The sequence below is a fragment of the Phaethon lepturus genome, unplaced genomic scaffold (genome assembly GCF_000687285.1).
Source record: "Phaethon lepturus isolate BGI_N335 unplaced genomic scaffold, ASM68728v1 Scaffold57204, whole genome shotgun sequence".
NCBI classification, from domain to species: Eukaryota; Metazoa; Chordata; class Aves; order Phaethontiformes; family Phaethontidae; genus Phaethon; species Phaethon lepturus.
Genome location: NW_010533661.1, coordinates 1 through 11,787, shown reverse-complemented (window position 1 = coordinate 11,787; position 11,787 = coordinate 1). Strand labels below are relative to the sequence as shown.

Genomic DNA, 11,787 nt, shown 5'->3' with positions numbered 1-11,787 from the left:
TTGTCTGGGATTGGGTTTTGGTGTCTTCCAGTTCTGTCTGAGTCCTTAGGAGTAAATCCAGATCCATGTTACTTCTATGAGATTAGTGTCTGAGGCCTAAGAAGTTTGTCTAGAATGAAAAGAGCACCTCAAAGGAAAATGGGATTTTATTTTTGGGGCTCCATTCTGTTTCTTGTAGTGGTTCATTGTTGTCAGTTGTGGTTTCTACTAATGAAAACTTCATAAATACATATTTGCATAAAATATGTTTGTAAAGTTGTACACAACAATAACCCCTAAATAGCGTTGAGCCGCTACGAAATGCCTCTTATTAGAGGGCTTTACGCAATTTCTTTACATTGCATGGTTATTAGAGCAGTTTATAAATTAAACAAACTTATACCTCATGGTTATTGGTGCATAAGGAAACGCGGGCAAACCAGCTGCCGCTTTAACTGTGTACTTTTGAAGCAGCAGCAGGTTAGAAAATAAATAAAGGCTTCTAACTGATTGCTGAACTGTAGGCTGTGATCCATGAAGAGCTGGCAAACCACATGGTGCCGACTCCTCTCTTCTAGTTGCATCTGTGTGTGTGTCTGAGGCCTTTGTTTGAAGAGGAGCTGAGAGGCCTGTGAAAAGCAGCTGGAAAGAGGGACAGCCTGAGTACCTCTGCTGCAGCCTACTGTTTTCTGAGGACACATCAGTCCCCCATTTTCTTTCCTGAGAAGTGACTCCTCTAACTGAGAAAAATAGGTGAGGCTAGGATAATCTGCATTATGAAGCAGTCTGTGTTTTCAGTGTTTGACATACTTTTTCCCCCCCACCACCCCAGTTTAGTCAGTATGTTAAAGAGAGAACAAGTGGAAAGCAAATCAAGTCACGATTTCAGAGCTGGCAGGGAAACTATTTTTTGCATGACTGGTTATTTGAGTTTCCAAATTTAGAATTCGGAAAAATGTTTGCTACTCCAAATAGCAGCTCAAAAATAATTACTAGGAGCCATGGAGAATGTAGCAGGTAACTCCATTATTGACTTCATGTCGTAATTAGGAAATTTATGAGACTTGAAGAATCCTATGCTTTCAAACATTGTCATGTTCTGACTGTATTGTCTAATCCATCCCAAGTCAAATTGGATTGTTTGCACTGTGAATTACTGGCTGAAAATTGATTTGCTTTTCTCAGTGTCATTTGCCAAGTGTTAAAGGTGACCTGCAGTTGCAAGGCTGTCAAATTATATGCTGAATACTCTAAAGTAGCGTAGGTTGTAAATGTGTAATACTTTTGCTAGGTGATGTGGCTGTCTTTCATAATTTGGTTTGTGTGTCTACTATGGACCAGTTCATAGGCTATGTTGAAGACTCTAGACAGTACTTTGCCATAGGCTGTTGCCAATTTGTCTGTATTCTCAAAAAAAGCCACTTAGGTAGGTTTGGAATTTCTTCTCTTTGAAGGGAAATTTTGCCTTTCTCAGTTGACAAATTTTTGTTTAGAGTTAGGTTGGATTTTCTGAATTGGAAGTACAGAATTCATAATGTTAGTATTTTATTAGCAGAACCAAAGATGTTGTGGTTCTGTGGCTAATGTGGGCTTCATACTGAACCAAACTACTTTTTTTATTAAATACTTCAAAAAGCTTGTGAAGTTTCCATGACATGGAGACCGTCTTTCCTTAGAAAAACTTAAGTTTGTAGATTTTTATGGTTGTAATATGCAGCTGATAGTTGTTAAGTAGTATGCACACTCCAGCACCATGCTGACTGAATGCCTCTGCTGCTGCCTATTGCTCTTTACCTAACTCATGATAGCAAAGTGAAGTCGATGAGAAAGTACTACAGTTTCAGCTCGGCTGTCCTCCCTGGCTGTTGAAAATCATCTGGGCTTTTGAATTAAAGTTTCATCACTTTTAGCCAAGCTAGAGTTCAGAAGTTGAAGGAGTTTTTCCATGTGTGAGGATGAAGCAAAAATGAGAGGTTTGACTCTTTGAAATTTGAGCCCAGAGCTTGGGAAGAAGAAGTAAAAATGTTTGTTTAGCTCAAGAACTAAGTAATGTTTGTGGGAGTAAAAGGAAAGGGAGAAGGATGAGAATAACAGCAGCATAGTCTCAGTGCAGTGTAGTTGCCAACCATGAGCCAAGGTCAGCTCTGTGGCAGGTATATTGATATCTTTTCGAAAGTTTTGAAATGCATCAAATTCATACAGAGCAGAGTGTTTACCTGTTTCCTTCTCCGATTTTTGCTAGTTGTATAGGTCTTGCTTTCTTCCAGTTTGCCTGTGTCTCCATAGGTCTTTGGTTGAAACTTTGAACTTTGCCTAGTCTGGCCCACTTAAACTTGTCTTTAGGATGTGTTTTGGGGATATTTGACTACTCTAAAGATTCAAAATTCAGTGTAAATACTGAAAACCTTAATAAAAATTACGACTTTTGGGTTGGGGGGCGGTGAAGCTGGCAATGGCTTAGAGGAATTTGTCAAATACTTAATGTTTATGTGACAGTACATCCAGATCCAAATGTACAGCCGTGATCAATAGTTAATGTCTTTTATATGCTTTTTTTGCTGTTCACAGTTATTTACTAGAAGAAAATAGCATGCTAAATAATTTAACGTAACGATACGCTGTTGTGTGATGCCTTACTGTAATCTGTCCAGGTGGATTTCTTTGTCCTGTAGGTTCTGACCTGAGGACTGCGTTGCCTGCTGAGTGGTGTTACTGGCTTGAGAGCAGGGCTCTGTCGAGAGTTGTCATGTCAGTGAGCACACCTGGGATGCAGCTGAGAGTGCTGCTTCAGCTGTCTTTGCAACGTAGTTCTAGTTCAAGAAATGTCAAATGAGTTTTTTTTCTAAACTTTGGGACGTGATTTGTATGTGTTTTTTGGGGGGGTTGTTTTGTTGGGTTTTTCTATTACGCACAGCTTTTGTTTTAGAGTTTTGCAGTCTACGTAACTGTAGGTGTTGAGGCATTTTCTGTTTTCTGTACTACAGTTGCTTGTGGGCAGTTAGGTTGTTCTGCAGGTAGTACATTAGGCTCACCTCATAGGTATTTGACATATGAAAGTTGCAAACAATACCCCTTTTTACTTGTTACTGTTTCAGCTTTTCCTGTACTTAATGTATAAACATGAAGTCCCTTGGTCTGAGGCAGCTTATTCAGTATTTCTTAAGCCTGAGTGAAAAAGGGGCTCAATAACTATAGCAGATAGTCTTTCTTCTAATTGCTTCATGGCACTGTTAATAAAAGTCTTTCTCAGAAATAACTCTCTATAAAGGGACAAGGATTTTCAGCCTTGCATCATAACCCTTTCCTAGAGAATATTTTTCCCTCTTGTTTTTTGAACAATATCTGCATGCTTAGCTGAACAGATTCAAATATTTTCCCCCTGGATGACTGAAAACAAGACTAATTGGAATAACAAGATAGAGGCGCAGGCTAGATTGTTTTGTCCCCCTGCTGTGACACACCACTGCATCAGTATGGAGCGATGCTTCACCTCAGTTTTCAGAAGCTTTTAGTGACTGATTGTGCAAAGCTTTTATGCTTCTAACTCTGCTCTAGTGGCTGAAGTAAGTACAAACAAATGTTTTGATGTTGGGGCTTTGGCCTAAAATCGAAAGTTACTTTGAAGATGCAATGTAGACACCTATCATTTTAGCTTACTTCTCTCTTTTTTTTAATTTATTTATTTTATTTTGTTATAGTACATAGTAACATCTGTTTTTAACTGTGACAATTTTTTTTCCCCACCATGTGGTCAGTTAAGTTTCTGAATTGAATTGCTGTATATTTAAAATTGATTTATTCCTTTAAAATCACATTATTGGTGCTAGCATACTTTCTGATTATCACTAGAGCTGTAGTATCTGTTGTCCTTGTACCTTTCCAGCTATTCAGCATCTAAAGAATGTACTGAGGCTTGTGACAGCACTGAGAATTGAAAGCTAATGCAACCTTGCTACATAGTGCCCAATGATAATGCAGAACAGATAGTGTAATCTCCCAAAATACCGCCTGCAAATCTGCTGTAAATTCTAAATCTTACATAGTGCTAGCACCTTTTCCAGTGCCGTGGTACATAGGTAATTTACATTCACACTGCTGAGATATATGAACTTACAATTCTGTTTGTACAGCTTAGTTCTGGAAGTCTGGATTTTGTCCTAATTTTGTAATCAACTTGCTTAGAAATAAAGGATATATCCCTTTCTCATCCTTGGCATCAAGTGTTTTAAAGCACATCATCACTTTTTGAATAATTAATTATTTCCTTTATTGCTTTAGGTATTTCTGGGAAAAGCCAGCTTCTGTTTGCACTGGTCTTCACTACCCGTTATCTGGACCTCTTCACTTCATTCATTTCATTGTATAACACATCTATGAAGGTAGAGTATTTACTGAAGAGTTAGAAAAGCTAGTAATGTTGTATGCAAAGTGCATAATTTCATTAATAAAAGCCTCTTTAAATGACCCACTGCACAGTTATTACAGAATAGGGTCTAGATGGGCTTTGGATAAAGAATGTGGAAAATGGACTCAAAACCCCACTGTTGTTTTCTACACTCTACATGTAATTTTTAAAAACTGTTTGTATGGGGACTGTGACATTTAGAACAAATTACATTTTGGGTATTGAAAATAAAAGCTTTTGGAAGGATGATTCAAATAAATTGTATTCTCAGTTGAGACATTAGAGCTTAAGTAAATCCCTTTTTATCCACTACAAGGTAAATTAGTATTCAGAATGCATTGCCAGAATTGAAGCTAGTGTCTGGTCAGAGGCTGATCAAAAGTTGGCAGGAGTAAGCTTTTAGGAATGTAGCTTCCATCAGATTATACCCTGTTCACTTGCCCACTGAATGTTAGTCAGCCCAAATTTGGTTTTGTTATTTATTCCTGTAACTTCTGGTGCTGAGTACAAGAAAATAAAGCAGTAGACTGGGGGAGTAGAGCATATTTGTGGCACCAGTACAGATTGGTGCATTTGTGGCACCACGGCAGACACTTTTTTAATCCAATTCCTTTATGCTTGGATTTTGTTGATGCTCTTCAACTTTAGCTCAGAGGATAGTATAACTTTGCCAAGAGGAAAGATTAGAGAGTCAATAATGCAAAATGTACTAAAGAATTAGGGGAATAATACTGTAAACCAAAATTTTAGATCTTAAACCCACTCACGCTGTCTTTAACAAATCAAACGTGTGCTTAAATTTTAACATTACGGTCTACATGAAGAACTGGGGATTAAGTAAAGTATTCTTGAAACACAATCTTTTTTCCTACAAAATTTCTGAGAATATTGAAAGCTACTGTTGGGTGCGCTACAGGACCAACTAGTTTTTTTGCAATTTATTTACTGGTTGTGATTCAGAGTCATGACCATGTCTTTTTTCTGCAGCCTTCCAACCCAGAAAAGGAATGAACATGGGAAATGACACTTGTGATACTCAACTTCGTACCAAACTGAGTCTTTCCAGTAATGAAAGAGTGGTCTTGTGTTCAAATCCAGTGTTAACTTGCAAAATGGAACTCTGTTACAGTGTCCAAGGTTACTGCTTAGAGAGACTGTTAGATGTAGTTGGCTTTTCAGCCCATTACTGTAGTGCCAAGACAAAGCTGCTTGAGTGTCCCAACAGAGTCTCTTGCTCTATCTACATATATTGAGGAGTATGTGATGTTACACAGTTGTAGAAAACATGAACTACTATACAAATAAGATTACCCAGAGCATGACTAGATGAACTTTCCAATCTGGGGAAAATGCTATAACTAGCAGCAAAAAAAGTTGTTAGTAGAGTTAGGATTTTCTTCAATATTTTTAGAGAAATGCTAATTAAACTACAGGTGCCAACTTGCTGTATTTGTCTGCCAGTGATCATCAAATATTTAGGAAAATTAGTTTCTTCTGTGTTCCGGGAATATATATAGAAATACACAAATTGGCACTACCTGCCTTTCTTAATGACCTGCAGGCTTTAATTTTTGTGATTTGTAGCATTCTGTATCTTACAGTTTCTTTTTCATCCTACCTGTATATGAGTATTGGGTGCACTCTGGAGTCATTTTTCTACCATTCTTTTCATTTATTTTAATATCTTTAAAAAGGAAAACTTTTTGAGTGTCCCAAAACACACTATAATTCTCATGAAGAAATCTTTAGTAAGGAGGTGGGGTTCATTCACACTTCTCTTAGTGTCTTCTATGACCATACCAAATACAATTAATTTACACCTGTAGTAGGGGTTTCCTGTATCTGATATCCTGTCCTCTGGTCCTTTATCTCCAGTCAGCCAGGATGCTAGTGTAGTGGAGAGTCTTTGGATTCTGAGCTCCTTAATAGTCGTTGTAGCATTTTGTGAGTAGCACTTTTAGTGATTAGTAGCATCTGCCAACAGTGGGTTTTTTAATCTGTTACTTACCAGTTGTAAAGAACCTATATATAATGTGATAAATGGTTCGGAATATTTAATTTTTGTGATGAAACTGAGGCAGAAGCTAAACTGTTTGTCTAGCCTACTGTACTGTGTTGTCTCCAGGACAATGTGAGCTCTGTCCTGATGATGGCAGATTGACCTTTAGTAAGTCATGTATTCTCTCTGATTCTGTTTTCTCATCTGTAAAATAAGGCTTATTTGCCTGTTCCATGGGGAATAGCTGTGAAGTCTACTGTACCATAACAATTAAAAATGGTAACCTTAGACATCAGCTGAAACAGAAACTGAATTCTGGTTCAGTGCTTCTAGCAGTCTCTTAGTTTTGCAGGTTTTATGGCCGGTTGGCTGGTGGCCACTTGCCACTCTTCAGGTTTTAGATATTTTTAAAGGTCTAAATCAAATCAGTTAATCTGTGATATGTTAAATAGCTGAGTCTGAGTCGGGGTTGTTGAATAGGTTTTTAATTGCCACATGAGCCACCCCATTCCCGGGCCTTTTGAATGTAAAAAGACCCCTTGCATCATTGTTGCATATATGTACATGCACATTTTTTAACTTAAATGTTTTGGGCCAGTGCTTCCCCAGCCGTAGCAGAAGGGGTATTCCTTCTCCATCAGTTTCTTAGTGTCCTGTCTATTGAGGAAAGGGTCTTTAAAGAAACTTTGGACAGTCATTTCAACCACAAGGAAGGTGATGCTTTTAAAGCAACAAAACCAGTAGAGCCCAGAGTCATTGGTTTTGAATTATTACTCTGCTGGGAAAAGTTAAATGCCACCATGTAGCCTGGAACTGTAAAAGCATGTAAAACCCCAATACAAACAACTAAAAAAGACAGCACTTATTCCTCTTTGTGCCTGGGATTATCTTTGTTCAGTGAGTTTGATCTAATGGTGCAACCTCTGTGGGTTGTTTTGTTTTTTATTTTCTCTTTCCTTGCTCTTTAGCTTATCTACATTGCTTGCTCGTATGCCACTGTGTATCTGATCTACATGAAATTTAAGGCTACCTATGATGGAAACCATGATACATTCAGAGTGGAGTTTCTGATAGTTCCTGTTGGCGGACTCTCGTTTCTTGTCAATCATGACTTCTCTCCTCTGGAGGTGAGTTGATTGTGGGCAGGAGGTTATACTTTTTTGTCTAAACATGAAGATGAGCATTTTTAGGCTGATTGGGTAATGTTGGAAAGGTGTCTGTGTTTAGTAGGTTCAGGCTAATCCTGTTTCCTTCATGCATCTTTACAGTGTAGATTTCTGTGGAAAATTTAAGGCACTTCAGGAGACTAGCATTATTATCAACATTGATGATTTTATTAAGCAGAAGACTGTCTTTTTACCAGTACGCTCTGATGGTTCTCTTAATTCAAAAGTATCCTTCCTTTTGTCATGTTTGTTAAAGAAATGCCCCAGAATGCAGTTTGTGACTAGTTGGTGCCATCTGGTGAAAACAAAAGGAATTGTAATACTTCTTAAATGTAGAATTGCAAAGGGTCTGGAGTATTAAAAAGACTTACATTGTATTTGAAATGCAGCTATGTGTTTTCCTGTCGGAAAAATTATATTAAAAATGCAATTATAGGAAGTTCAAACAGGTAATTTTTCCCACGAAATGGAGAATAACTTTAGATGCTTACTTTAAGTACACTGAGCTGCATTTTTATACTTATTGAAGTTAAATGATTTTATTAGAGTAAAGGAATCTTAATTGTAACACTTTGAGACACTATTTTAAATTTTGTTCTGTATTAACTCATTCTTTAAACCAATAGATTAGAAAAGTTGGAAGAACATGGGGAAAAAGGACTTTATGTTCCCTGCAGCTTTTCACAGCACCAGCTCTGTAAAAGGTGCATTTCATGGTACTGTGAATCTTGAACTGATAGGTGCACATAAGTTTCATCACAAGTAAACCTGTGCCTGCCAGCTCACTAGACAGCTGGTTTGGAGAGTCTGTTGTCTGCCAAGAGTTGTTCCCTCGTACCATCCTGTGGTTGATTATGAACCTTTCACTTAGTTTTTCCTGTACCAAGGATAGTTTGCCAAAATACTGTACCTATTCATAACATTGTTAGAGAGTGAATATTCAAGGCAAGTCAAATATCTGCTGTGCTTCTGTTACCAGTAAGATAGTTCAGTATACCTGTGGGGCTTTTTTCTTTTCAGATACTGTGGACCTTCTCCATCTATCTTGAATCGGTTGCTATTCTCCCTCAACTTTTTATGATCAGCAAAACTGGGGAAGCAGAGACCATCACTACTCACTATCTTTTCTTTTTGGGTCTGTACCGTGCCTTGTACTTAGTCAACTGGATTTGGCGCTACTATTTTGAGGGATTTTTTGACCTCATAGCTGTTGTTGCTGGTGTGGTCCAGACCGTTCTTTACTGTGACTTCTTCTATTTGTATGTTACAAAAGGTAAGTAGTGCAGTAACTTCCAGCTTCAGGTTGTGGAATGTAGCAATTAACATATTCATAGGGATCTGCTATATTGACATTACTAGGTTGTTAATTCTGTGTGCAAATTATTGCTGAAATCTCCTTGATAGCTTTATGAAGTACGCTTTCTGCTAGTGTGGGGCATTTCAGAGGATTGTTTTGAGTATGGATAGAATATAAATGTCTAAATGGTCTGATTAATTGACAAATTTAAAATAAGTATGGCTAAATACACGTTGCTGTTGTCTTCCACCGATAAGCATGATCCTCATGCTTCTTCTAACAACATACACTGTTTTATGCAGGTTCCATGTTGCAGACACGTTTCTCAGGGTTTTAAATACGTTAAGAGTCCAAAGGATTTTGGGTTTCTGTTTAAGCGTAAACAGTGCGCACAGCAGAAATGATTGCTTCTACATTAGTAATTCTGCCCTTACATTCCAACTTCCATTGTATAACTAGAAAGCTGTATGGGGCTGTGTTGTTTTAGTCAGCTCTTGAGAAACCACGGTTACAGGCTAGTATGTCCTATGAGGATGAAAAGGGAGAATTCCAGGGTGCCACAGAAGGGCAGGATTGGAATAGTTGTTAATTCATTGTAGTTTTACCAGTATGTATTGAAGAGAGTGGCAGGCTTGTGAGGACTGCAGTGTATCCATTTTGTAACAAAGTGACTCTGCGATAGGTTTTGGTCCCTTTGAAGTTTTAACAGTGTGTGCTTCTAGATCATGTCTCTGTTTTGCTAACTGTTTTCTTTCCTACTTTTCTTTACAGTACTCAAGGGAAAGAAGCTCAGTTTGCCAGCGTAAGTGCCAAAAAAAACATCACCAGCATCTGTCCTTTTGGATGCTTGGACAGAACAATCCTTATCACAAGCAAAGGCGAAGATGCTTGAGACAGAAAGTCAGAAACACAGCTCTTTATAGCGCAGGTAGTCATCAGCGGCTCTGTAAGAACGGAGGAAAAACAACCAGCAGATTTCTGTTTGATGCATCTTGCCTTTACCTTTTTTATTACTATGTATAAAGATTTTTTACATAAAGAAACTTATACTGTATTAATGAATTCAGTGTATGGTTTCAATTGGAATAGTTCCAAAAGTGAGATTTTTGTGAGATTGTTTATGACCAGGAACAAGTGCAAACTTTTTTTTAATTTTCAAGAATTTCTTTGAAATGACTGATTTTTTTTTTTTTTCCTTTTTTTTGGTTTTGTTTTTTTTTGTTTGTTTTCGGTGCACAGGTATGTGCATCCTTGATGGATGGTAGTCATCTGTTCTTTCCCTTTGATTCAATTTTCATTCCACTATATTTATTTTTTTCCAAAAGGTGAAAATATGTCAACTCTAAATCTGAAACCACCGATGTTTGTGATGTGCTGGTGCCCAGTCTTTGTGCCATCTGCTGACATGGAGTTCTATACTTAAAATATATGTTGGTGCCAGCAGGGGAACAGTTACATTTTGTAGTTGTTCCCCTTCTAAAGTGGGCTGATGGCAAGAGGACACTAAGGAAATCTTTTGCGGCCACAAGGATGGGCCCTTTCCTGTTTTGCCATGATGTTTGGGAAGTTAATCCTGATACTGAAAGCACTTGGCATCGCAGGTCCTGAAGGGTAAGAGATGCAGTTGTGTTGCTTAGTGGCAAATGTTTGTGACTGTATTCTTTGTTCAGGAAGAGAAGGTTAAATATCTTGAATGTGCAGCCCTGCTACACCATTGCAGCTATAGAAATGGGAGACTTGTAAGTTGTTGGTTACAGTAATCTGTAGGTGATCATTTTAAACAATATCTACACTTTCTTTTTAATGAGTGCTTTGTAAGAAACTTCCATGTTCAGCTTCAAGTGGTTTTTGATGTCACTTTTGGACAATATTTTTTTTATAAACTTTTCAAAATCAGCAGCACCAGTTACCATTCTTTATCCTTTAAATGATTCCCTTTTTTTACTGAGCTGTTGCATGATTTATCCTGTGTTACCATCCTCAATAAACACTTTATGAAATTATGAAAATGGGTATTTTTATTCCTGAATTAGTTTTCTGCTAGCCTGAGACTGGATGAAAAATTGTAGTAAGGATGAGTTGCCTAATGTCTCTGTTATGATATTGAAGTATGAACTTCTTAAGGCTTCAATGGACGTTACCACTGAATGAAGCAATGGTGACTTAGTTCGGCTTCTTTGCTAAGAGCTCAGTCTCCAGCCTAGTGCAGGTGAGGGTTTGGTGCTTGTATATGTTTTTGATTTATCTTCAAGAAATCATTTATCTTCTCTTAGTTTACTATCATTATCCCCATCACTAGTTAGTGATGGTTATCATTCCTAACCCCAAATGTGGATAGTGTTTTTTATTTGCAGAGTGTATATGCTAAGATGCTGCAGTCTCTGATACTTCGGATAGTACACCAAGTATCCCGTTGCTGTTCAGAGTGGCTTGAAATGGAGGTCTGTCCTGCAATGAAATTAAGAGCTAGTTGTAGCCATAGGGCTACATAAGATCTGTGCTTGTTAGTATGAGAGAACTCTGCAGGATTTGGGTAGGTTATTTGCTTCCATGTTGTTACCTTTGTCCTTTAATTCATTCACAGAGTTTCCCTCTTCGGTGTGTTGCCCCAGTACCTGCACGGAACGGTGCAGAAGGGGCCTGTGCTGAGGGCCGGGAGAAGGTAGCAGGGCTGCTGTAGCAAAAGCCAGCAGCTGTGGCTGGGTGTGAGCAGCTGTAACGCCTGCAGCTCGAGGACACTTCATTAGCTGCCGCTGTTAAGCATTTTTGCTGTTTTTTCTGGTGCCTCCTGTGCCCTGTGGTGGTCGAGATGCCGTCCTGCGGGCATAGCAGCACCAGGACACACGGGGTGCTGGGATACACAGGTATTTGGCACGGGGTTTACTCCTTACCCCCTGAGCCCTCTCGCGCTCACCCCCTTCCCTTAGGCCGCCTTTTTGCG

The 11,787-nt window shown here is 38.4% G+C and overlaps 1 protein-coding gene across 2 annotated transcripts; it reads left to right on the top strand.

Annotated features, from left to right (window-relative positions):
• Positions 1 to 4,263: 4,263 nt before the first annotated feature.
• Positions 4,264 to 10,855, top strand: LOC104615690 (ER lumen protein-retaining receptor 2). Of its 2 annotated transcripts, none has more exons than XM_010285246.1 (4): positions 4,264 to 4,358; positions 7,352 to 7,510; positions 8,570 to 8,822; positions 9,618 to 10,855. In XM_010285246.1, exons 1-4 carry the CDS (start codon positions 4,353 to 4,355, stop codon positions 9,650 to 9,652), a joined length of 453 nt encoding a protein of 150 aa, XP_010283548.1. In that variant the 5' UTR covers positions 4,264 to 4,352; the 3' UTR covers positions 9,653 to 10,855. The 2 variants fall into 2 exon arrangements, with proteins under 2 accessions (XP_010283548.1, XP_010283549.1); XM_010285247.1 differs by having other exon boundaries at positions 8,570 to 8,829; positions 9,626 to 9,664.
• Positions 10,856 to 11,787: the final 932 nt, after the last annotated feature.